The sequence below is a fragment of the Convolutriloba macropyga genome, chromosome 2 (assembly GCF_964194025.1).
Source record: "Convolutriloba macropyga chromosome 2, txConMacr16.3, whole genome shotgun sequence".
Lineage (NCBI taxonomy): Eukaryota > Metazoa > Xenacoelomorpha > Acoela > Convolutidae > Convolutriloba > Convolutriloba macropyga.
The window spans coordinates 44,193,058-44,216,593 of NC_134469.1; the positions used below are offsets into that span (position 1 = coordinate 44,193,058).

General features: G+C 37.3%; 2 protein-coding genes across 3 annotated transcripts in view; one reads left to right on the forward strand and one right to left on the reverse strand.

Annotated features, from left to right (window-relative positions):
* LOC142358690 (V-type proton ATPase subunit H-like) overlaps positions 1-23,536 on the forward strand; it is a 462,227-nt gene that overhangs the window by 283,611 nt on the left and 155,080 nt on the right. The window lies entirely within an intron of this gene.
* Positions 1,447-23,522, reverse strand: LOC142358687 (glycogen debranching enzyme-like). The gene is made up of 4 exons (XM_075410203.1): positions 20,440-23,522; positions 19,696-20,099; positions 16,181-17,089; positions 1,447-1,949 (listed from the first exon to the last, which is right to left on the reverse strand). Exons 1-4 carry the CDS (start codon positions 23,506-23,508, stop codon positions 1,601-1,603), a joined length of 4,731 nt encoding a protein of 1,576 aa, XP_075266318.1. The 5' UTR covers positions 23,509-23,522; the 3' UTR covers positions 1,447-1,600.

The following is a 23,536-nucleotide window of genomic DNA, read 5'->3' on the forward strand; positions in this document are numbered from 1 at the left end:
AAACTGTGTGAAATTTCCTCAAAATATGAACTCTTCTGTTACAACAACTCTGCACTAAATGTGTTAGGACTTATAAAGGCGCAGCTTATTGCAATGTAAAAATTGGCATCTTTGGTAACTAAAACAAATTGTAATTAAAAAAACAAAAATATGTTGCGCGTTAAAAAACGTTGCGCTACTTTTTTTCAAGTAAAACTCAAATGGACTCTATTTAAACTTTGAGAACACATTTGCAGACTTTTAATCTATAGCTTAAGTTCTAATAAGGCTCCCAGAACCTGGCGCAAACAATTCATAATAAATTTAATCACAGTTAGCCAAGTAAAATGCTTTTAGCACTTTTCATTTTTTTTCTGTGAACGTGACTTTTCTCAATTTGAGGGATTATCTTTAGAAGTTTAAAATTTTAAACAAAATTTTACAGGAAATGTACTTAAAGGTTGGCACTCTGAATTATTTAACATTTGAAGAAGTTTAAGTTAAAGCGGCGTAGAAATGAAACATTTAATTAAGCGCTCAAAATAGCCTATGTCCATTTCTTTTACCGGTTCTTGTCTCCGCATTTTGCGGGTTCATACCTGAGGACTTTTAGCCTCAATGTAACCAGAATTCTTCTGAAGGTTCGATTCAATTTTTCGCGAGCTTTTGATTGGTACCCCTTCTTGTATCTCTCCGGAAAAGATATCAATCAACAAAAAGCCTACAAATAAATGTAGATGGTTGAAGCAAATAATCCATCTACTAGTGAAGTGATCGTGTGGCAAATCATTAAATCTCAAACATAATTAGACTAACGTCGGACATATTGCTCCAAAACGACAGGGGGAATTCAATACAGAGGGGCCTGAAGCCTAGATACGTTGATACGTTTATATGGGCGCAAAAAAACTCCGACTAACAAAAGCCATAAATAAAAAGGTCCAGCAAAACTTTTGCCTTAATAATTTAACTTTTGCCTTAAAATACGTTTATAATAATTGCGTCAAACTTCGTTCGGCAGCAATTAATAATTTTCATAAAATTTTACTAATTTATTTCCTGATAAGCCTATTTGAAACGTGAAAAGGAGAGAACAGTGAAAATTTTTGGTTAATTTGATACTGGATCTTTTGAGAAATCAGAACCTTGAAAATGTCTCTTAACTCAGTTTTTCAAGAGCTTTATAATGACCACTCTTATATCTCTCCGAAAAAGATATCCGTTGGCCAAAATTGAACGCGCAAAAAAGTAGGACTACCATAAAGTTCCTAACACCCCTAAATTTGGAGGGTTGGAGTAAATAGGTGATGTATTGTCACTGTTGCTCGCGAAAGGTCCGAAAATAACAAAATGTACTATTGGCAACGTAATGTGATTTTTTTTAAATAAGGGCAAGAATCCCCAAGCTCAAATCAAGTTCAATGATTCTTAAAATTTAATTTCTTTTTCATGTACTTGGAGTTAAAATTCGATTGTAATAGTCAATTTGGAATAGAAATACAAATTCTGTATAAAAATTTAGGGTAAATGAACCAAACTCTACTCTGTATGTATATTACATTAACTGATATTAGTCACGTTTTAATGGTGCAGGGAGATTAGAGAACCAAAATAAAAGTAGTTAGTGGCAATTGTCCACATCGTGGATCAGTTCCAAGGCAGTTGCGAAAGACCAAGCTTGGGTGGGACTGCTAAAAGGACAAAGCGCCCCATTGCCATTGGTCAGTTCTGTCACACCCCTCCACGAGGAATTGTCAATGTGTTCTGAAATCCTAGATAGATGTCTGCCGATAAGCTGTGCGGTGCTCTTCCGGTCACGATTTAAACGTTGACTGCATGCCAATTTGGCACGGTAGAAGAAGCCGCTAACCCACACCCATTCAGGGCCATTGTGGTAGTTGAAACCCTTGGCGAGGTCATAATTGGCATCATCTCTATCGTTGTCATATACTCCGTTGTACTTCCAGTCACTTAAATAAGTCAGAACAATCAACACTAGCAAACATAGCTGGTTCCCAAAAAATTGCTGCGATACCTTTATAGACCTTTAGTCTCAAAATAAAAAATAGAAAGCGACCTAAATATTTGCATAAGAGAAATTTTAAAAAATAGCTGGCAGATTGCCAGAAAATAGCCGCAATAGCTTCGTAGATCTACAGTTTCAAAGAAGTAAAAAGACAGATTAAAACAAAATTTGTAAAACATTGCTGTTACTATTAGCTGCTCTCAAATAACCTTCAATTAGAGTGATATATACATTCATTTGAACTTATCTCTTTGAGTTAAAGAAATGTCAATTTCAGAGTGAGGAAGCCTTTTTTGAGAGTGAAGTAAGTCACGTGTGAACAAAAACTTAATCACGCGAATGAAAAAGAAAACTCGCTCCACTAAGAGTGAAAAATGACGTCATGCACGCAATTCAGCTGAAATTGCACAAACGAAAGAACAAAAAGCAGATATGAAGTGATTGTGACGTCATATGGTCGAAACAAAAATCTTGACGAAATAAAACAACATAGCAGGACAAGTCCTGACGTACAATACAAAGAACTTTCATTGACTAAACAGAAAACTAGACCTTGAACGGACTATGAATGGATTGGGAAAACCATTTAGAAAAAAATCCGATCCAAAAAATCGAAAAAACAGTAAAAATCAGAGTGAAATTGCTAAAACAGCAGGACAAGTCCTGACGTACAAGTAGAACGGACTATGAGTGAAATGGAAAAACTGTTTCGTATAAAATCAGATCAAAAAACAATATAAAAACAGGAAATCAATGTCAAAAAGCCACATATGAACAAAAAACCACTAGGGAGAAGAAAAAAATTTGGTTCAAACAAAAAAGTAGGCCTAGAATGAGCTATGAATGGATTGCGAAAACCATTTAGAAAAAATCAATATAAAAAATTGAAAAAACAGTAAAAAATCAAAGTTAAATTGTCGTATAAGAGCAAAAAACCACTAGCGAGAAAGCGAATTTTCGTTCAACACCGTTTTCTCACTCTACTTTTAGAGCTCACTAGAAAACAGCGCTATGAACAAAAAACCACTCTCTTTTGGCTCCACTCTTCATTTTGTTTCATTTCCCGCTTCAAAATACACTCCAATAAAATTGATTGAAAAAAAGGACTTCTCCAATACTCCTCTTCGAGTCGTAAAAAAGACAGCCCCCAAAACAATTCAAATTCTTTGAATGGCAAAAAACCAAGATAAGGCCAATAATAGCCTCAGCTATCGCTTCAAGGCTATTAAATACAATGTACTGTCAATCTGCGTTTAAATAACATTCAATTAAGTGAAGATATCCACAATTGACCTCAACCTCCTCTAATTAAAGTTCGCAAAACCCGATTTGCGAGAGATGTACGTGTGACCAAACAACAATTCAGGCAAATGAACACAAAACTCTGCAATACGTGAGAAAACAAGGTCACGCGCGTAATTCAGTGTAAAAAAATGCATGAAAAAGAAAGCATAGCCAAAGCATAGTGAATTTCAAAAGTGAAAGAAATTTTTAGGTTTTAAAGCATCAAGTCTTCTAATCTGCAGCACCCGATGAATATCATATTTCAGTAGAGAAATTGTTCATGCGCTGCGTTAACATAAAGACTTTAATTGAATAGTTTCTGCGAAAGAAGAATGCATAGAGCTAACCAGTTTTAACAGTCTCTTCGCCCAATTGGCTCATTTTCTGCTCGTAGTTATGTTGCAATCATAGTAATTTTTAACATGTTGTCGATGGCCCACAAATACGTTTCCAGAGCAAAAGCGCCTTTTATTTCTATTTTTGGTTAGTTTCTTTCGAATAATTTCTTGATCTTTCGGCGTACTTTCGCGTGATCAGTGTATATGTTACCGTACTCCTAAAAACTCATGTTAAATGCCTCGCTTTTTGACGTGAAGTCTTTTTCGTTTTAAAACTAAAAACAGCCGGCAGATTACCGGAAAAGGGCCGCGATAGACGCTTGACCTTCATGGATTTGAAACAACTAAAGAAATAAGATAGATAGATTGAACTACCACACCTGAACAGACCACTAGACTTCTTGGGTTAGATTCGAATTGTCATTCTTATTAGACACACGCTCTATAAGGAAGAAGCCCTAATAGAGCTTTCTCAAAATAAATATTCGAAATCAAAAACTCAAGACTAATACTGAAGAATTAGGGCATATACGTTTGCCACTACTTAGATCCACACTATTGACCTTTGACTAGTAGATTATCAGATAAATTAAAGTTCATTAAATGAGTTCACAAGTCAATTTTTTGAGTGAGGTAAGTCACGCAATTGACCGAAAAGCAGAACAAATGAGGTCACGTACACAATTTTTAACTGCAAAGCAGTAGAAGCCACTGAAATTGAAAAAGTCAATGGTCGCAAGAATCATAGCAGGACAAGTCTTGACGTACAATTCAAAGAATTTTCATTGACTAAACAAAAACTAGAGCTAGAACGGATTATGAGTGAAATGGGAAAACCATTTCTAAAAAAATCAGATCAGAAAAACTAAAAATAAAACAGAAAATCAATGCCAAAATGCCGCATATGAACAAAAAACACTAGCGAGAAATGGAAGTTTAATTAAAACAAAAAAACTAGGCCCAGAATGAACTATGCATCGATTGGGAAGACCATTTAGAAAAAAATTGAAAAACAGCAAAAAATCACCAAGTGAAATCGCCGCATGTAAACAAAAAACCACAAGCGAGAGAACGAATTTTTGTTTAAACACCGTTTCCTCAAATTAGAGTGAAAAAAATCCACGCCGCAAACCCACTCGCTTTTACTTCCTGTTTCGGCGTGACCAAAATCACTACTCCGATTTGACTCCAAAAATCGTGATAATATGTGAACAGATCTTAAAAAAAAGACAGCGCCCCAATACAATTCATATTCTTTGAATTGTGAAAAACCACGATGTCCCCAATAATAGCCGCTATCCCTTCGCGGCTACTAAAAAGAAAGAACCAACTAATGTCGGGCGAATTGTTCTCAAATGACCGACTGGCTTCGTCCGTACTAAGCTACGGTTTAATGCGGCTTGCTTTAGCTTAATGGAAGGGGCGTGAGGTAAGCGCAGCGGGGGTGCACCGGGGGCATTGATGGGGGCGGGGGCTCTAGCTGCACGGCCTGAACGATGTGCAGTGGTGGAGGTTGCAGGGCGGGGTGAAGGGCGGGCGTCAAACTCTTAAGAACCGCCCTTCACACCATGAGCATAAGCCTCTAAAACATTTTCTGTGAATCGCATACTTGGAGAATAGTGATCTGAAAGAACACTGGACTAATATAATTGCTACAAACTTCGTTTGGGAGCAATTAACTATGATATTTCAACTTAGCCGAGTAATTAAACTAAATTAAGTTTGGTACAAATGTCATTTGACTATTTGCAGCAGTGTTACCAATTAGCACACGAAATTGAGTTCAGGTATGAAATTTCGAAACATAGCCATTTATTTCACGCAAAACCACATCAATCCTGAGAGCGGCCGATTGCCAAAAAATAGCCACTGTTGATCATACTGACAGGTAAACTCGGTGATTCTGATTGGATCGGTGAAAAGGGGAACGCCAGTCTATTTTCTCTAAGCATCAAACATATCTGACTAACCCGCGGGGGATTTAGCCGTGTTGGATTACGAGTGGAATGAGGTGCAGCGGGGTTGGGATTGTGTGCTTGTTGGGGGGAGGGGGTTAAGTAAGGAGGGGGTCAAACTCTAAAAATGCTCTTCACACTGAACTTACGACTTCTAAACAGTGTTAGTGAATTGCACGCTTAGAGACTACTCAACCGTATGGTGCTTATTAGGTATGTAGGTTTGGAGGAGTCTGTTGTTCTAACAGGAAGCAGGGACTGTTATGGACCAAAAATTTTAAGGTCTTGGATATCAGCAGTTCATACTTACTATATTCTAGAAGCCAAGCTACTGTTTAACAAATGGGTCTTTCCCATTATAGCCCCCAATTATTGTATATTTACCATAACTGTGGGGGGGGGGGTTATAGATTATCTGACCACTAAACGGGGGGGGGCTATAATGGGAAAGACCCAAAGAAATTCCAGGTCTTTCCCATTATAGCCCCCCATGAAAATAAAGACCCCCCATTATGGTATAATTACTATGATGGGGGGGGGGGGCCATAGGTTATCTGACCACTAAGCTGGGGGGGCTATACTGGGAAAGACCCGAAAATAGAAGTCAACGTTCGAAAACAGAGGGTATTTAGCGTTCGGAGCTAGGGGTGGAGTCTGATGAAGGGGGCGGGGCGAAAGGATTGGTGTTAGTGAGGGGGGTAGGTTGAGTGTGGGGGGTAGGGGGGGGGGGGGGGGGGGTGAGCGATGGGGAAGAGGGTGTTGTGAGCGAGGGGGAGGGCGAGTTCAAATTCTTTAAAGAATCTGCCCTTTACACCATTTATTTGTCTCAGTGGATCGAATATAAAACTTTGCAGTGAATACTTAGCCACTAGTTAGGCGTACAGGTCTAAGAGAACTGCACAGTTACTCAATGTCCTTCAGGCTTTTCATGTTTATCTCGTTCTTGAGAACCATAAGTTAAAGGGCCAGAAGAAAAAACCGATAAAACAAAGCGCATAAAAATCATGATTTCAATAATTAAATAATTAAAGGAAAAAACATCAGGAACATAACCGACTCAGCTCCGACGAATTTTTTCCGAACGACTGATTGGCGCTCAATTCTATTGCACCCCACGTCCACCTGCTCAAAATTATGAACAGGAGAGGAAGTTAGAACACGCAAAAATCAGGAAATAAACGGCGATAGAGACACTTGAGAAGTCAAAATGGTAAAGCAAATTTTTTCACAAAGAAGTACCCACATTAACTGCTTCATACGTTGCCCTAGAGGAGCTCAAAGCGTTGTGCAAAAATATTACTGATCAAACAGTATAAACTCAGTATTAACATAGCCGGCAGATTGCCGGAAAATAGCCGCGATAGACGCTTGTGGCCTTTCATGAATTGGAACAACTAAAGAAATAAGATAGAAAGATCGACCAGTCCTTTAATAGACCACTAGACTTTTTGGGTTAGATTCGGACTGTCAATTTTGTGACAGTCTATAAGGTCCATAAGGAAAAAGCCCTAAAAGCGCTTTTCCAAAATTGATATTCAAAATCGAAAACTCAAAACTAATACTCAAGAATTAGGGCATATAAGTTTGGTACTACTTAGGTGCACACTATTGATCTTTAACTAGTAAATGTTCGTAAAATTTAAAGTTCCACAAGTTAGTTCAGAAGTCATTTTTTGAGCGAGGTAAGTCAAGCAATTGACCTAAAAGCAGAAAAGACGTCACGTACACAAATTTTAACTGCCAAGCAGTGGAAGTCACTGAAGTCATTAAGTCATTGAAAAGTCAATTCCAAGAAGTCAGGTCGTAAGAATCATCGATGGAGACGACGAATTAAAAAAAACCACGATGTCCCCAATAATATCCGCTATCGCTTCGCGTCTATTAATAAAGAAAATGAATAGAGTAGGTGAGTTGCTGTCATAAATTATCTTTGCCTCAAAAAATCTTAAAAAATTGTTCAAAAACACTTGTTATTTTAGTCGCCATACATCATTATTGAAATAACAGACTCAACTTAAGTCAGAACATTAGCTCTCGAACGAAATTGCTTCAATGAGGGGAGCCAAATTCACTAAGGGGGCTTCAAATGACGTTATCAGAGGTTAAACTAAAAAACATAGCAGGACAATTATTCATTTGCTTACAACGTGGAAGCATTTGGTGTGAGTTCTCCGCGTCTGTTTGACTGAATAATTTCCCAGACCCTTAGCGGGCTTTTCCCTCCATCCCACTGATTCCCGTATTTAATCCAAATTGAAAATGGCACCACCACTGCCCCCTGAGCCAAAATGCGATATTTGTATGCAGCGATGTTATCCAGTAACAACTGCGAATTGTGCTAAGGGCAAAAATGTATACGTTCATGCTTGCTTGGGAATCACGAGCTGTTCAAATTTACCAGGAATGATTTTCTGGTCGTGTAAAACATGCTTGCCAACCTTTGCTGCTGATATATCAGCCCTCAACAGAATATCAGCTATGGAGAAAATAGAATGCGTCGACTCACTAATCCGCGATGTTGCTCTGCTTCGAAATGAAGTGTCGTTGCTTAGAAAACCAAATTTTCCATTCCTGAATGCCGCTAAAACTAGATTTAACAGAAATAGAATTGACAGCTCTTCAAGCTCTCAAGGCATTTCGGGCAGCAGAAAAAGAAAAGCTAAGAAATCGTTTTGGAACCTAACCAAAGAAAACTAAAGCGTTCTAAGGAAGTAAAGACGGGAACAAACACGAGTTCCTCGATATTATCAGGTGTCAATAAACCTCCTAGGCGACGGCATATCTATGTGGGAAGATTAAGTCAGCATATAACCACAACAGAGATGGAACAGTACTGTGCTACAAACGATGTAGATCTTCTCCACATCCGTCAGATTTCTAAAGCAGAGTCAGCTATTAAAGCCTTCCAGTGTCGGTGATGGAAAAAGTTGAATCATCCAATTTCTGGCCCTAAAACGTTACAGTTTCAAGATTTCATCTAAACAATACTGCACGTGAATGAGCTCCTTATTTTCAAAAATACTCAGCTCAATTCTTTCTTACACAATGCGGGTTTAGTTCGGAACAAGACAAAAGAATTAAGTGCCATTCTTGAAATAAACGATATTCATATTGGAGTATGTGGGGAATCTTGGATTAGTAATACATCGGATGACAACCTCTTACTCCAGCAATGTCCACGCGGATTTAAGTTTTATAATGCACCACGACTCAATAAAAGAGGTGGAGTAATCTGCATTTTACAGATCTGACCTTCTATTGTAAAGTTTTGAAGTATTTTCTTCTGAATACTTTGAGTGCTGTTTAATGATACTTAGACCTGAAGGAATAACTTTACTATTAACTGCTGTTTATCGAACTCCTGGAGGTAATGTCAAAAATTTTATTGAAATCTTCACCCATTCCTTTGAGGAGAAAATGTTGCTTTACGACAGAAATCTTCTGCTAGGTGATCTGAATATATCTGACGACAACCAATTATGCGTCAAGAATGATGGAATTTATTTATGGAAGACTTCAGTTTAGTTCAGCAAGTAAAACGCGAAACTCATAAAAAAGGAGGGCTTCTTGATCATGTAATATCCTCCAAAAATATGTACAAGGAAGTTACAACAAATTCATTCCTCGCAACGTCAGATCATTCTGTAAATTGTTTCTCGTTGAACAATTTCTTTGTAACTAAGCCTACGCAACAAATTGTTTCCCGAAATTGGAAAAAGTTCAACCCTGATATTTATGTAAGCTCTTCAATTTTTTGAAGGAAAATCTTCCGGCAGATGTTGACAGTGCTTGGAATTATCTAGCAGCAGAGGAAACAATCTAGGACTCTTCTTCCGCGTAAAACTAAGACTCTGACAACTCAGAGATGTCCGCTTTTTGACGACGAATTGTTGAATCTGAAGAGGAAGAAAAGAAAATCAGAGCGTGCTTTTCGAAAAAACGAACATTGACTTAAAATCCGTCTTTGAAATAAAGACGAAAACATATTTTCAAAAGTTTCTTCAAAAGCGTGCCACTTATATCAAAAATACACTGAAGAATGAGTCTACCCGTCAGAAGTTTGCTTTATTGAAATCTCTTAAGCAAAGAAGAACGTCAGTTGCCAAGACATGAAAGCAAACTAGTGCTAGCCTCCGAATTCAACAACTTCTTCCAAGCCAAGATTGAAAATATTGTTGCGTCAATTGATTCCATCAGGTCTCATGAAAACCAATGCATAAGAAGGAACACAATGAGTCTTCTTAGGCAATTATCCATTAACGACTTGAATAATTAGTCTCTGAACCCTCTAGCAGTACGTCTCCGCTCGACAACACGTTTTGTGAAATAATTTCCTGATTCTTATCTATCCATGCAGTTGAACCTTATAAATTCCAGTGGCTCTAAAAACAGCTGTTGTAAAACCATACATCAAAAATTATAATCTTGATTGTCAAGACTTAGCGAATTATCGTCCAATATCAAATCTAAGCTTTATCTCAAAACTCTTAGAAAGAGCTGTGTTGCATCAAGAAGAGATCATCTTGAAGATAACAATATGTTATTCAAACTTCGAAGTGCTTTTAGAAAGTTCTTTTCAACTGAAACAGCACTCCTGATAGTAACCAATGAAACTTTGCTAGATTCAGAATTGAGAAAAAGCAGGCTTTACATTGGCCTTGATTTATCAGCCGCATTCGATACAATTGACCATGATATACTTCTGTCAATTCTTGAAAATTGTCTCGGAATTGGGCATCGTGTTCTCAGCTTTATCAGCCGCTACCTTGGTGGCAAATCACAAAATGTTTTAATTGGTGACACTTTCTTCAATGCAATCAGTTGAAACGGGTGTTCCGCCAGGTTCTGTTTTAGGCCCTCTTCTTTTACTGGCTATCTGTTACCATTAGACCTTATATCTGTAGAGCTCAACGTGAATCATCATTTTTATGCTGATGACACGTTTGTTAATTTTGTCTACAACGACAATGTGACTCAGAGTTTTCGATTCAATATTCGATGCAAAAATGGTTTAATGGTGCAAAACTTCGACTAAACAAAGAAAACAGAATTTATGAATATCGCGTGGAAGAGCTTGATGGTCTATGATATTCAAAGGCCAATGGATTCTAAATTTTCGGATAATGTGAAGTTTTTGGGTTCTGCTTTAGATGATAAACTTTCTCTTTACAGACAAGTTAGTTCAGTGTGCACATGTTGTTACTCTTTCTTAGTAGTCTATTCCATCAGAGACTCCATTCCGAAAGATTCATAAATTGATTTAGTGAGTTCTAATTCTCACTAGGCTTGATTATTGTAATTCGCTTTATGGGTTGCCAGGCTTTCACCATCAAAGATTACAACCGATAATGAACTGTGTATGCAGATTAATTTTTAGACTATCACCTGGCACACCGACTTCGGATTTCATTAAGCAGTTGCATTGATTATCTTTACGAAAACGCATTCTTTTTAAAATTCTGATGGGTCATCGTCTGGTTCACCATACGCAGAGGGTTATAGACAATTTTAACTCTCTGGTATCTCGAAATGGCAAAGTGACAAGATCTCAATATATTTACAACTTTCAAACTCCAACTTTGAAGACAGCTTTCGGAAAAAGATCATTCAGTTTGCAGTCCCTCACGAATGATATCAACTTCTTTTTGAAAAAAAAACTTTTACCAAACAAAACCGCCTTTAGAAAGAAGCTTAAAACTTTTTTGTTCTAAGAAGTTAATTTTAATTGTACAGCACTTTGAGTATGTAGGTAGTGCTTAAACCAATAATAATAATAATAATAATAATAATAATAATAATAATAATAATAATAATAATAATAATAATAATAATAATAATAATAATAATAATAATAATAATAATAATAATAATAAAAATAATAATAATAATAATAATAATAATAATAATAATAATAATAAAGGACAAGTGCCGAAATATAGTCCAAAGAATTGAATGGAAAACAGAACTAATGTACCTGACCAGCAGATTAATTGAACAATACCAGCCAATAAGAATCTCAAAAGTTGAGAAAATAAAATAATCAGACTAAACAAAGAAAATCATTCCGAAAAAATTATAACTTATTTTTTGCCCTGTGGGCTCAAACTCATGCACAAGCGCTGAAAGAGATTTATTATCCACGAAAGGTAGAAAAACTCGAGAAATATGACAAATGCGGCAAAAAGAAGTGCAAAATTTAAAGTTTCTATATTTCGCTAAAAAAAATGCTAAGTACCCTTTTTCGTTTCCCGAGTTCTGTCATTTAAAATATCTGCAAGACTTTAAACTCAGAAAACGACAACAATTCAAAAAATCTTCAAGAAATTGCAAATTTTTACATGCTAAAATTTGTGATACTAATATCCTCAGAAACATTTTATTGTCTTCAAAGACTATCCAGTATCCCTATTTGAAGCCTGAAATAGTTTCACTGGCTCAAAAAGATCCATGAACTTGGAACATAATAATTTTCAGATAAACTGAACAAATATTATCTAAAAATTACTACAACTTGTTTTATTAAATATTGATAACCATTCCATTACCTCAAGGAACTATTCATTAACTGATCTTCAAAATCTGAATGAGGTTCCTGGGTCTCTGTGACGGAAAAACACAAAAAAAATTGAAAAAACTTGACATTTTTAAAAATGCTCAAATTCGCGAATAAAAACATTTGGGAACAATTTCGTTGCCACTAGAAGCTATTCAGTAAAATACTAGCAAACCCTAAAGGAAGTTCTCTGATCACGGAAGAAAACATACTAAATTGTAAGAAAATTAAATGCAGTTTTAAAAAACTGCTAAAACTCGAAATATTAGGATATTAAAATTTCGAAAAACATTCCATTACTACCATGAACTAACCAGTAATCTATTATCAATCTCTAGAGAAGGATCCTTGGCCCTTGAGGCTAGAGAAACCTAAAAAATGACAAAACTTTTCAAAAATTTGAAAAAATAACAGTTTATCAAAAAATTGCTAAAGTTTGTGATATTAAAAGGTTGAAAATCTTTCTATGTACAAAAAAATTTTTGAGTGACTTAATATCAAACCCTATAGGATGTGCCCTGGCCCTGGGACTGAAAAACTTAAATAATGACTGTCGAAAAACTTAAAAAGTTTTATCAAAAGATTGCCAAATAAAATGGTGCAAACCATTCGATTGCCACTATCAACTATGCGGTAACCTCTTTTTAAACCCTAGAGGGGGTTCCTTGACACCTAGGGCTAGGAAACAAATGGGAGAAATTTTCCAGAAACTTGAAAAAATGTAAAAATTACAACAATTTGCGTGTTTATGTTTGGAGTACCAAAACATAGAGCTCTTAAAGTGGTAAAAAAAATACGCCTTGCAAAAGACCTTTCTCAACTTTTACAAAGATCAATTTTGGACTGGTCCAACAGAAAACGAAGAATGACGAAAACATAACCGACTAATGTCGCGCGAAGTGCTCTCAAAAGACCGGCGAGCAGTTGGCTTCAACAGTAGCTAGCCACGGTTTAGTGAGGCTGACTTTAGCTACCACTCTTTGATTCGACTTGGCAATTTTCAGTTTTCTAGCATTGTTACGAAATAAATCAATATAAAAAACCTGATTTTAAAAATTTGCAAATTATTGCAAAACTTAAAATCATCCAGATTTAGCAGTGAAAAATTTCAAAACTAATTTTTGTCTCTGGAGTTATGTCAAGTAACCCATCTGCAAGAATTGAAAAGCTTGGTTGGCCAGTAATGATCGTTAAACTCAGAAAAGGACAAAAATTTTATAAACAATTTCAAAATTTATCAAAATCTTGCAAAAAAATTTGTGATATTTATATCTTCAGAACAATTTCATTGTCAAACGACTATCCAGTATCCCTATTTCAAGCTTTAAATAGTTTTACTAGCTCATATAGATCCATTAAATTGAACAAAATAATTTTCCGAGAAATTGAAAAAAAAATTTCATCAAAAAATTGCAAAAGCTGGAATCATTAAAATATTGATCACCATTCCATTAAATCTAGAAAATATGCGACAACTTATCATCAAATCTTGCATGAGGTCCCTAGGACCCTGGTGCCATGCTCTAAAAACAGCTGTTGTAAAACCATACATCAAAAAATAATCTTGATTATCGTCCAAAATCAAACCTAAGCTTTATCTCAAAATTATTAGAAAGAGCTGTGTTGCATCAACTAGAGATCATCTTGAAGATAACAATATTATATGCAAATTTCGAAGTTCTTATAGAAAGTTCTTTTCAACTGAAACAGCACTCCTGATAGTAAACAATGACATTTTGCTAGATTCAGAATTGAGAAAAAGCAGGCTTTACATTGGCCTTGATTTATCAGCCGCATTTGATACAATTGACCATGATATACTTCTGTCAGTTCTTCAAAATTGTCTAGGACTTGGGCATCGTGTTCTCAGCTTTATCACGAGCTACCTTGGTGGCAAATCACAAAATGTTTTAATTGGTGACACTTTTTCTTCAATGCAATAAGTTGAAACGGGTGTTCCGCCAGGTTCTGTTTTAGGCCCTCTTCTTTTTACTGGCTATCTGTTACCATTAGAGCTAATATTTGTAGAGCTCAAGGTAAATTATCATTTTTATGCTGATGACAAGTTTGTTTATTTTGTCTACAACGACAATGTGACTCAAGAGTTTTCGATTCAATATTCGATGCAAAAATGGTTCAATGGTGCAAAACTTCGACTAAACAAAGAAAACAGAATTTATGAATATCGCGCGGAAGAGCTTGATGGTCTATGATATTCAAAGGTATTCAAAGGCCAATGGATTCTAAATTTTCGGATAATGTGAAGTTTTTGGGTTCTGCTTTAGATGATAAACTTTCTCTTTCCAGACAAGTTAGTTCAGTGTGCACATGTTGTTACTCTTTCTTAGTAGTCTTTTCCATCAGAGACTCCATTCCGAAAGATTCATTAATTGAATTAGTGAGAGTTCTAATTCTCACTAGGCTTGATTATTGTAATTCGCTTTATTATGGGTTGCCAGACTTTCTCCTTCAAAGATTACAACCGATAATGAACTGTGCATGCAGATTAATTTTTAGACTATCACCTGGCACACCGAATTCGGATTTCATTAAGCAGTTGCATTGATTATCAGTACGAAAACGCATTCTTTTTAAAATTCTGATAGGTCATCGTCTGGTTCACCATCCGCAGAAGGTTATAGACTATTTCAACTCTCTTGTATCTCGAAATGGCAAAGTGACAAGATCTCAATATATTTACAACTTTCAAACTCCAACTTTGAAGACAGCTTTCGGGAAAAGATCATTCAAATTGCAGTCCCTCACGAATGATATCAACTTCCTTTTGAAAAAAAACTTTTACCAAACAAAACCGCCTTTAGAAAGAAGTTTAAAACTTTTTTGTTCTAAGAAGTTATTTTAATTGTACAGCACTTTTTAGTATGTAGGTAGTGCTTAAACCAATAATAATAATAATAATAATGAAAATAGACAAGTGCCGAAATATAGTCCAAAGAGTTGAATGGAAAACAGAACTAATGTACCTGACCAGCAGATCAATTGAACAATACAAGCCAATAAGAATCTCAAAAGTTGAGAAACTAAAATAATCAAACTAAACAAAGAAAATCATTCCGAAAAAATTATAACTTATTTTTTGCCCTGTATGCTCAAACTCATGCACAAGCGCTTAAAGAGATTTAATATCCACGAAAGGTAGATAAACTCGAGAAATATGACAAATGCGGCAAAAAGAAGTGCAAAATTTAAAGTTTCTATATTTCGCTAAAAAAAATGCTAAGTACCCTTTTTCGTTTCCCGAGTTCTGTCATTTAAAATATCTGCAAGACTTTAAACTCAGTTGACTTCAACAGTAGCTAGCCACGGTTTAGTGAGGCTGACTTTAGCTACCACTCTTTGATCCGACTCTGCAATTTTCAGTTTTCTAGCATTGTTACGAAATAAATCAATATAAAAAACCTGATTTTAAAAATTTGCAAATTATTGCAAAACTTAAAATCATCCATATTTAGCAGTGAAAACGTTCAAAACTGTTTTTTGTCTCTGAAGTTATGTCAAGTAACCCATCTGCGAGAATTGCAAAGCTTGGTTGGCCAGTAATGATCGTTAAACTCAGAAAAGGACAAAAATTTTATAAACAATTTCAAAATTTATCAAAATCTTGCAAAAAAATTTGTGATATTTATATCTTCAGAACAATTTCATTGTCAAACGACTATCCAGTATCCCTATTTCAAGCTTTAAATAGTTTCACTAGCTCATATAGATCCATTAACTTGAACAAAATAATTTTCCGAGAAATTGAACAAAAATTTCATCAAAAAATTGCAAAAAATGGAATCATTAAAATATTGCAAATGCCGTTTTAACCTTCGAATTACGGCCTTCCCAGTAGCTTCACCACTCTAATCACTTAAAGGACTAGTAAACGCCTAAATAACAGAATTTGCGCTGCAATGGCAGCTATTAATTATACAACTTCACCCCCATAGGTTTTCCATGCTGCCCTCAACAGCACACCCATACAATCGTTCTCAATTTTGGTCACTATCAATATTAAAACATGAAACGTATCAGTTCTTACCTGGGATCTAAGGTTTTCATTCCAATGAAACCGAGCAGATTTAATTCCATCTGATTTAAGGCTTCCCATGCTTTCTCAGGATCGCACATATCTGCCGCTTCTGCTAAAGTAATAGAATAATTGGGTCTTAGCTGGTAATCAGTCCAGGGATTCTGAGAGCCCAAAGTATCTCTGTAGATTTGCTTTTTGTTTACTAGTGCAAGATCATGGTACCTCTCGTTTGGCGAGCACTCGATGAAAAAGTGGCAGTCGAAGCTGTGCTTCAATTTGTTGGCCCAATTAGAAAAAGTCAACAAAGATCTGTCTTGGATTTTGACAGCCTCGTATGGGAACAGAATGGGCTTTTTGCTCAATTCAGCCAACCATTTCACGCAAGAGAAGCAAAGACCCTGCAACTCAACAGAAGCACCATCTCGAGGGGTTGCTGGGAATCCGCGGTTCCCAGCAAGGTCACTTGAGCCCATTTTGTCCATCCAGGTTCCGCAATTCCACTTGTTGCCGCCGATGACAAACCCAGTAGCCGCGTCTACATAGACATCCACAGTGAAGCCAGGTTGTGACATATTGCTATCAATTTGTGGTCCCGATTTTCTCTCAATATATCGGATACCCTCCGCGTGCCGTTGCAGACCCTCTTGAATGATCTCTGCTAACGTGCAGAATACGTGATCTGTTGGCAATCGCTGGAAAGGTGTGAAATCATCAGGGTATATTCTGGCAATTCGTGTACCCATCAATTCCTGGATGTCCGGTTCGGAGCACTCAGAAGATTGGCAGTAATGTCTGATGCTGTTCAGCCACCACCAGAAAGCATCACGGCAATTGTACCTTGCCACTTCACTTCCTCCGCCTAATAAATTTGGAATTAGGCCGTGCCGCATTGTAGCCGCGTAGCTCAGTATGATGTTCCTAAACACAATAAATTACTGACTTCAAGCAAACTAAATCAAAATGTTTGAAAAGGGCTTCATTGGAAACGGGGTTCACGGTATCTTCATTTTATGCTCAGAAAATGTGTTATCTTCAATTTAACATAAACATTGAAAAACATTACTACCACTTAAAATGAAGATGTTTACTGGCTTTAAACTAGCTCTAAAAGCTTTGCAGTTAATAACATTCTTCCTTGATGCAATCCAATGTTTCTAATGTTTCTAAATCCAATGTATTAATATAGCAGAACTGAATTTAGTTACACGTCCAGGGAAAATTCGAACCAAGCAATTCAGGTCTGCCTTCGCAGTTTGTAATATAAATTAAATTCTACTTGGTGTTAAGAGTAACACATTAAGATATGACAATTGACGACTGAAAAACATATTACTCAGTTTTAACAAAAAAGCGTTTGCACGTGTGGGTACAATCGTGCTATGAGGGCCAAAAATATTAACAAATATTAGTTAATGGCTCTTAATTCATTAATAGTTCCGTACAATAGTGGGTCATTTGGTATAAATAGAAAATGTCCAAAGATATATAATTACACAAAAAAGAAAAACACGGTGATTAAAAGTCTGATCAACTAGGGTAAAATTCTTGAGTAGAACTATGCTTAACAAATAGAAAACATAACCGGCAGATTGCCGGAATAGCTGCGAAATAGACTTGCGTGCCGTAAAATACAGATGGAAAAAGATACAGAAGTGAGTTGATAATAGTTATCGCCGCCGCCTATAAAACTTACAAGTTTATTTCAAAGGAGGTTGTTTTTGGGTGCAAAAAAAGTTTCACTGTCAAGTCTCGAACCGGCGATCTCCGGGTTAACAGCCAGTCGCCTTAACCACGCGGCTGTCGGACCATACAATCTGTTTTCTTACAATCAAATTTGTTTTAGGAACAGATTCTGTTTCTGAATAACCGCAATTTAGGTCACGCAAAAAGCGTGAAATCAAGCGCGAAAAAGCCATTTAAGCAGTGACGAGACAGAATGTTCTAGAACAAATGTAAAACGAAAATGAAGCGTCAGACGACGAAACAAAAAAAAACCAAGAGCACCGCAATATAGCTACGCTCAGCTTACAGCTTCGCAGCTATAAAAAATATCTAACTATCCGACCACGCAAAAACTATGCCAAAGATGAGTTCTATACCACTTTTCAAAACTTTCAGAGAAAACAACTAGCAATTTCGCCCATCTATCTTCTTTGATAACTCGATTCAAGTTTCGGATAAAAAGTTGGATTAAAATCCGAAATAAAAACCGACTAATATCAGGCAAATTGGTCTCGAACGACAGGCGGGGCAATTTAGTTCACAGGGCGCTGAAAAATTGCCGATAGGGAGGTATTCAAACCCTCGCCCTCCGGCTTCCTAAAATAAAGCACTTAGCACTCGGCTAAAAGGCCCTTATAATGTGCTAGTTTACAATCGCTTTTGATTTAGCATTACTGATTGAATTTCAAGCGTGCAAAGTCACGGAAGAAGTGAAATGGAAAGAATGTTCCACAAGAAAACGGTTAGGCAAAAGTTCTCCATAAAAAATACACACGAATTGCTTCAAACTTCGTACGATAGCAATTAAAAAACAGAACTCAGTTATGAAAAAACCATGAGCTTTGAAATCAAAACCAGGAAAATATTGTCAGCACTAGAGAAAGTCTAAAATGAGATTTTGTCAGTACGAGAGAGTTGCTAAGTAGGGCAAGAAACGTAGATCAAGGAGAGCAACTAAGTAGGGAAATAAACTTAGAGAAACGTTCGATAAAAGCATATGATCTTTGAGTACAACTTTGTACGAGATTATTTCTTAATGTCCGAGACTTAATTAATGAGAAAATGGAGCTGCCTCGAGACGTTATTGCCTGGCAATTTATACCTCCGATTCTCCAAATATTACAATAATTTAGTCGAAAATACAATGAGACCAATTCCGCAAAATTTATGTATTCATTTTCGTAGTGATCTGTCGCCAATTGAGCTCAATTGCTGAAAATTGTGAATGGATGAAATTCTCGCAATTGAGGGCAGAAAATCCGTAAGAATTAATAACCAGCATACATTTTTTTGCAAAAAGCAGCAACACTCAGCTATCATGATTGAATCATCGCATGCCCTGATTTCACTTTTGATTAGACAACTATGCTTAGCATAACTTTGAAATGAAGGCGGGTCGAAGAAAGAGCTAGGTAAAATAGTCAATAAGTATTTGATCTATGCATAGATAAGCATTGTTTTATAGAATTTAGAATTTACGTTGCTGTAGATAACTTGCTATTTTTCGACAGTAAAATTATCGGACGGGTGAAAAAGAAAAAACAACTATCAAGCTGGCTATTGTAAGTTTACCACCTACATGGATAACCAAAATTTGGACAATAACAATTTATTGCTCGTTATTTTTCAATGTTCAATGTTTCCACGTGAAATGTTTAGCTCACTCACAGATATATTTGGTTTGCATATTTATCGACCCTTTGGAAACAATGTTTGAACCACTGTTTTTTTCTAGTCAGAAAAACAGGAGCAAACGAAGACTAAAAGGTTGCTAAATTGTTTGAGAGCATTTAGCAACGTACTTGGCCTCATTCCTTCGGTTGGTTAACAAGAGCAACCCTCGCAATGCAATGAAAGTGTCCCTTCCCCAATTTCGCCAAATTCCCTCACTGAAGTGAGGCAGCCCAGCTGACAATGAAGCAACGTCACCTTGCAACTTTTGAACGTAATCGAAGCTCGTCTTCTCGTTATTCAATAGAACCGGTGCCAATGGTGCACTGCGACAGACTCCTACTAACTGGACAGAGCCCAAGAGGAGCTTGCTCTTAAGTGAATTAATAGGTTCACTGGAGCAACCCATTTTGCACAGGATCTCCCTCACACAGGCAGTGTATATTGATGAAATGATGCAATGTAGATAGGAGGGAATCAGGTACCGAGGCAGCTGCTTCACTTCCTCCATCACGGACTCCAGCCAAACACCTACCTTAACAAATAAGAACTCAAGGTCAAGGTCAAATATTGGGGAACTAATTCGCACGAGGAGTCACTGTTGAACTTTTTAAAAAGATTTTTCCAGAAAAAGGTTTTAGAAAAATGATAAGTTCTCTCTTACTGTAGACTAGCACCCAAAATGTAATTACTTGCTCTTCATTCTCGTGTAGTACAATTAAAATAATAACTACCTCAATCAACAACAGTAACAAAATGAACGAATCTTAGTTTCAAAAGCATGTTCAATTAATCACAATTTGCACTGATAGTAGGCAAACTCTACACCCTCTCAAAGCCTTAAAAAATGGTCAAGTTTGATCTCTCATTGTTACCTGGTGAGTGTTCTGATGCAATTTGAGACGATTAATTGAATAGTCTACAAGCCAATTTCCATTTCGGATATTCTCACACAAAGGGTGTCCCAAATCGTCACTGGCAACCGCTTCCTCCATTACATAATGCAACCCAGCGAGCCCACAGTATTTCATATCTCCATAACCAGGAATGTTGTAAGGTCCCAAACCCATACCAGTGGACTGCTCTTCTGCGCCACATCTGAACAAGAGAATGTTCATATCCACGAGCGACAAGGATGAGAAATCAAAAGGCTGCAAATTATCATTGACCGATAACTCGTCACCAACAGATGGAAGCACTGGTAAAGGACACACCGGTGGATCAAATGATGATAACAACGAATGTAGCTTTCTCAAACTAACTCCAACCCGCCAATCCAGCTCAACTTTAAATACGACAATGCTGCCGGGTTTAAAGTGCTTGAATTTAAGTTTAGTCGCGCTGACTTTTGGCGTATCTTCAGCAAAACAAACCATCTCGCTTTGAGCAACTTGAATATTCTGTTTGCATCTTACAGCCCATTGATCTAAGCCGTTAATAACTGACTCATCTTTCTCAAAGTTGCTCATATCTAGCTTTCCAATTGATGACGGATCAGATAAAATTGTACTTGCCTCCAGAATAATTTCAGTGACTTGACCAGGTATGTTAAGACATCTCACATCGTGTGACTGACTTTGGCGGGTCTCTTCGGTATCCACGGACGGATCAAAAGCCGTTCTGATAGCTGCTATTACGCTTTCATGCGTTTGCGAATTATGCCGGGTAACAGTTATTACATCATCTGTGACTTGATCAACGTACACTTGATCAAAGCAATTATCAGAGCCAGAGGCAAGAGTTTGATGCAACTCGTTCACCAACCGTTTTCCAGCAATAATTCCTGATTGGGCATCAACAGTTAGACCACTGTCATCCGACTTGCCATTCTCATTCCATTTCGGATAAAGTCTGGTTTCACTGACTATGTCGATGTAATGTGGCACCATATCATCGTATCCTCTAGAACTCCCAGTTCCGTAACATCCCATCGCAACTGCAGCAGCACTCGCAAGGAGGTCAACGGGGTGCCTCTTCTGGACAGCAGAGGGTTGATTGTCATGCGTATAATCCATGAAGAGTGCATGTGGCAGAGATGGTTGCAGTTTTTGTACATTCGACGAATCTTGATAAAAGGCCCCAACAGGTCTGCCGCCGTACCTGTGAATTTGTCTCCCAAGCTCACGACAATTATACGCACTCATAGCCTCTCTAATTAATGACGTAATTCCGAGTCTGTTTACAAATATCATGTCAATGTCCTCTCTTCCTGTGAACAACTCAGCCATCACATAGAAATTACTTTTGACTCTGCGACATGTATCGACCGCAAATTCAGCCACATGAAGTGGTGTGCTGTGACAGTTGTCTAAGCGGATTCCGTCAAATACTTCAGCAGTTTTTGCACAGTATTGTTCAATTCTGTCCCACAAGTACGGACTGTCTTCTCTACACTTCCCGAACCGAAGCTTAACTGAATCACCCCATACAATTAATTCTCTTTTCAGATAAACTAGAGAGCCTGGTTCTGCAAAATTTCGCAAGGGATCATCTCCCATTATCCAGCCATTACATGCTTTGAAATGACATGATACTTCGGAATTCTCTATAGCTTCAATCTCTTCCAGTGGGCTTAAAGTCTGATAGGGATGCTCCGTGAAATAACGCCATACAATGGGAGTTTTCTCTGAAATTTTTGTCCATTTAGGACCATTCGGGTCCAAAAAATGGTATCCTGCATTTGCTATGCAGTTACCAACCGCTTCTTTTAGGAAGCCCTCAATTCTTGATTTCTTTTCTGTGTTCAGCTTAATAACATGATTTTCAAACTCTTGAACTGCAGCCTCAATTATCTGTTGATAAATCGGCTGCGGGTTGTTAGCCGGCTTGATCATGGGCGTTCTTTGATAGTAAAATTTGCTCACAGCCGCGTCCATGTCCACAGTACAGCCGAACAGTCGATAATTCGGATCTTGAATAAGTTGAACAGAAATGTCGCTTGATTGCCTAGCAGGTGCACTCAACAAATTTCTGATTTTTGTTTCAAATTCTGTTACTAATTTTCCAGAATCGGCCAAGAAGTACTCAATAATTTGGTAATCCGGAAGCACTTGATTTAAAAAAGCGGCCCTTATTTTGTCCAGTGATTCGCTCGTGACGGGGGTACTGGGTATCCCATCTTCTAAATACTTACCATCTACGATATCCAAAGTGAGTTTCCACAACAAACGGTCAAGGACAAAAGCCGGCTTCAAGTGAGGGCTATTGGCAAGGTTAAAACCAGCATCTGGATGTTCATGAATCCACGGCGAGTCATAAGATGTATGATTCAGCACCACATCTGTCAAAGAAAACAAACCCCACTCGTTACGCATTGTATCTACAACGCTCTTTACGTTTCTCCACGCTTCGTTTGCATCCGCAGTATCGTATTTGGGATCAACAGCGAGCTGGTCTTTGATGGAATATGCGGAATTTGAGGCACCCAAATGTTGGACAGGAGTAAAATGCACCATGTTGTAATTGGTTTCCTTGCTCACTTGAAGCCGAGATAACCAGTCTTTAACATTACCCAGATGCTTTGTAACAACTGTTTGCATGCAAACTCCATTTAATGGTAAACTGGTTCCATCTGGCAATTCCAACAGCGGGTCAACAACAAAATACCCACTGCATACTTCCTCCTTATAACCAGACTCGGATAGCGCACAGTAATATCTGAAGCTTCCGCTACTTGTTACACTCAGCTCCACATAACTATCAACCTCTTTCAACAACTCAGTGCACGTGCTATTACTAATCCATGGTAATTCATAGTACTCGTTCCTTCGAAACTGCTTTGCTGCAGAATCCTTTGGTGGTAAGTTACAAAATACCTTAGTTTGCAGGCCGACCAAGGAATTGTGCAACTTAAAAAGTAACTTCGCCCCTTGCCCCACCTTGAATAGAGTTCGCTGGTTTAAGTCCCCTCTTCTCAGGACAAGAGCAACACTAGGGGTATTCATGGGGCCTTTTCACATTATCTGAAATGTA

Excerpts from the sequence above, each read along its gene's own strand:
- LOC142358687 (XM_075410203.1), bottom strand. The coding sequence starts at position 23,508 with ATGAATACCCCTAGTGTTGCTCTTGTCCTGAGAAGAGGGGACTTAAAC. Across the intron at positions 17,090-19,695 it reads AACCGAAGGAATGAGGCCAA|GAACATCATACTGAGCTACG; the intron begins GTACGTTGCTAA and ends TATTGTGTTTAG. Across the intron at positions 1,950-16,180 it reads ATGAAAACCTTAGATCCCAG|TGACTGGAAGTACAACGGAG; the intron begins GTAAGAACTGAT and ends GACTTATTTAAG.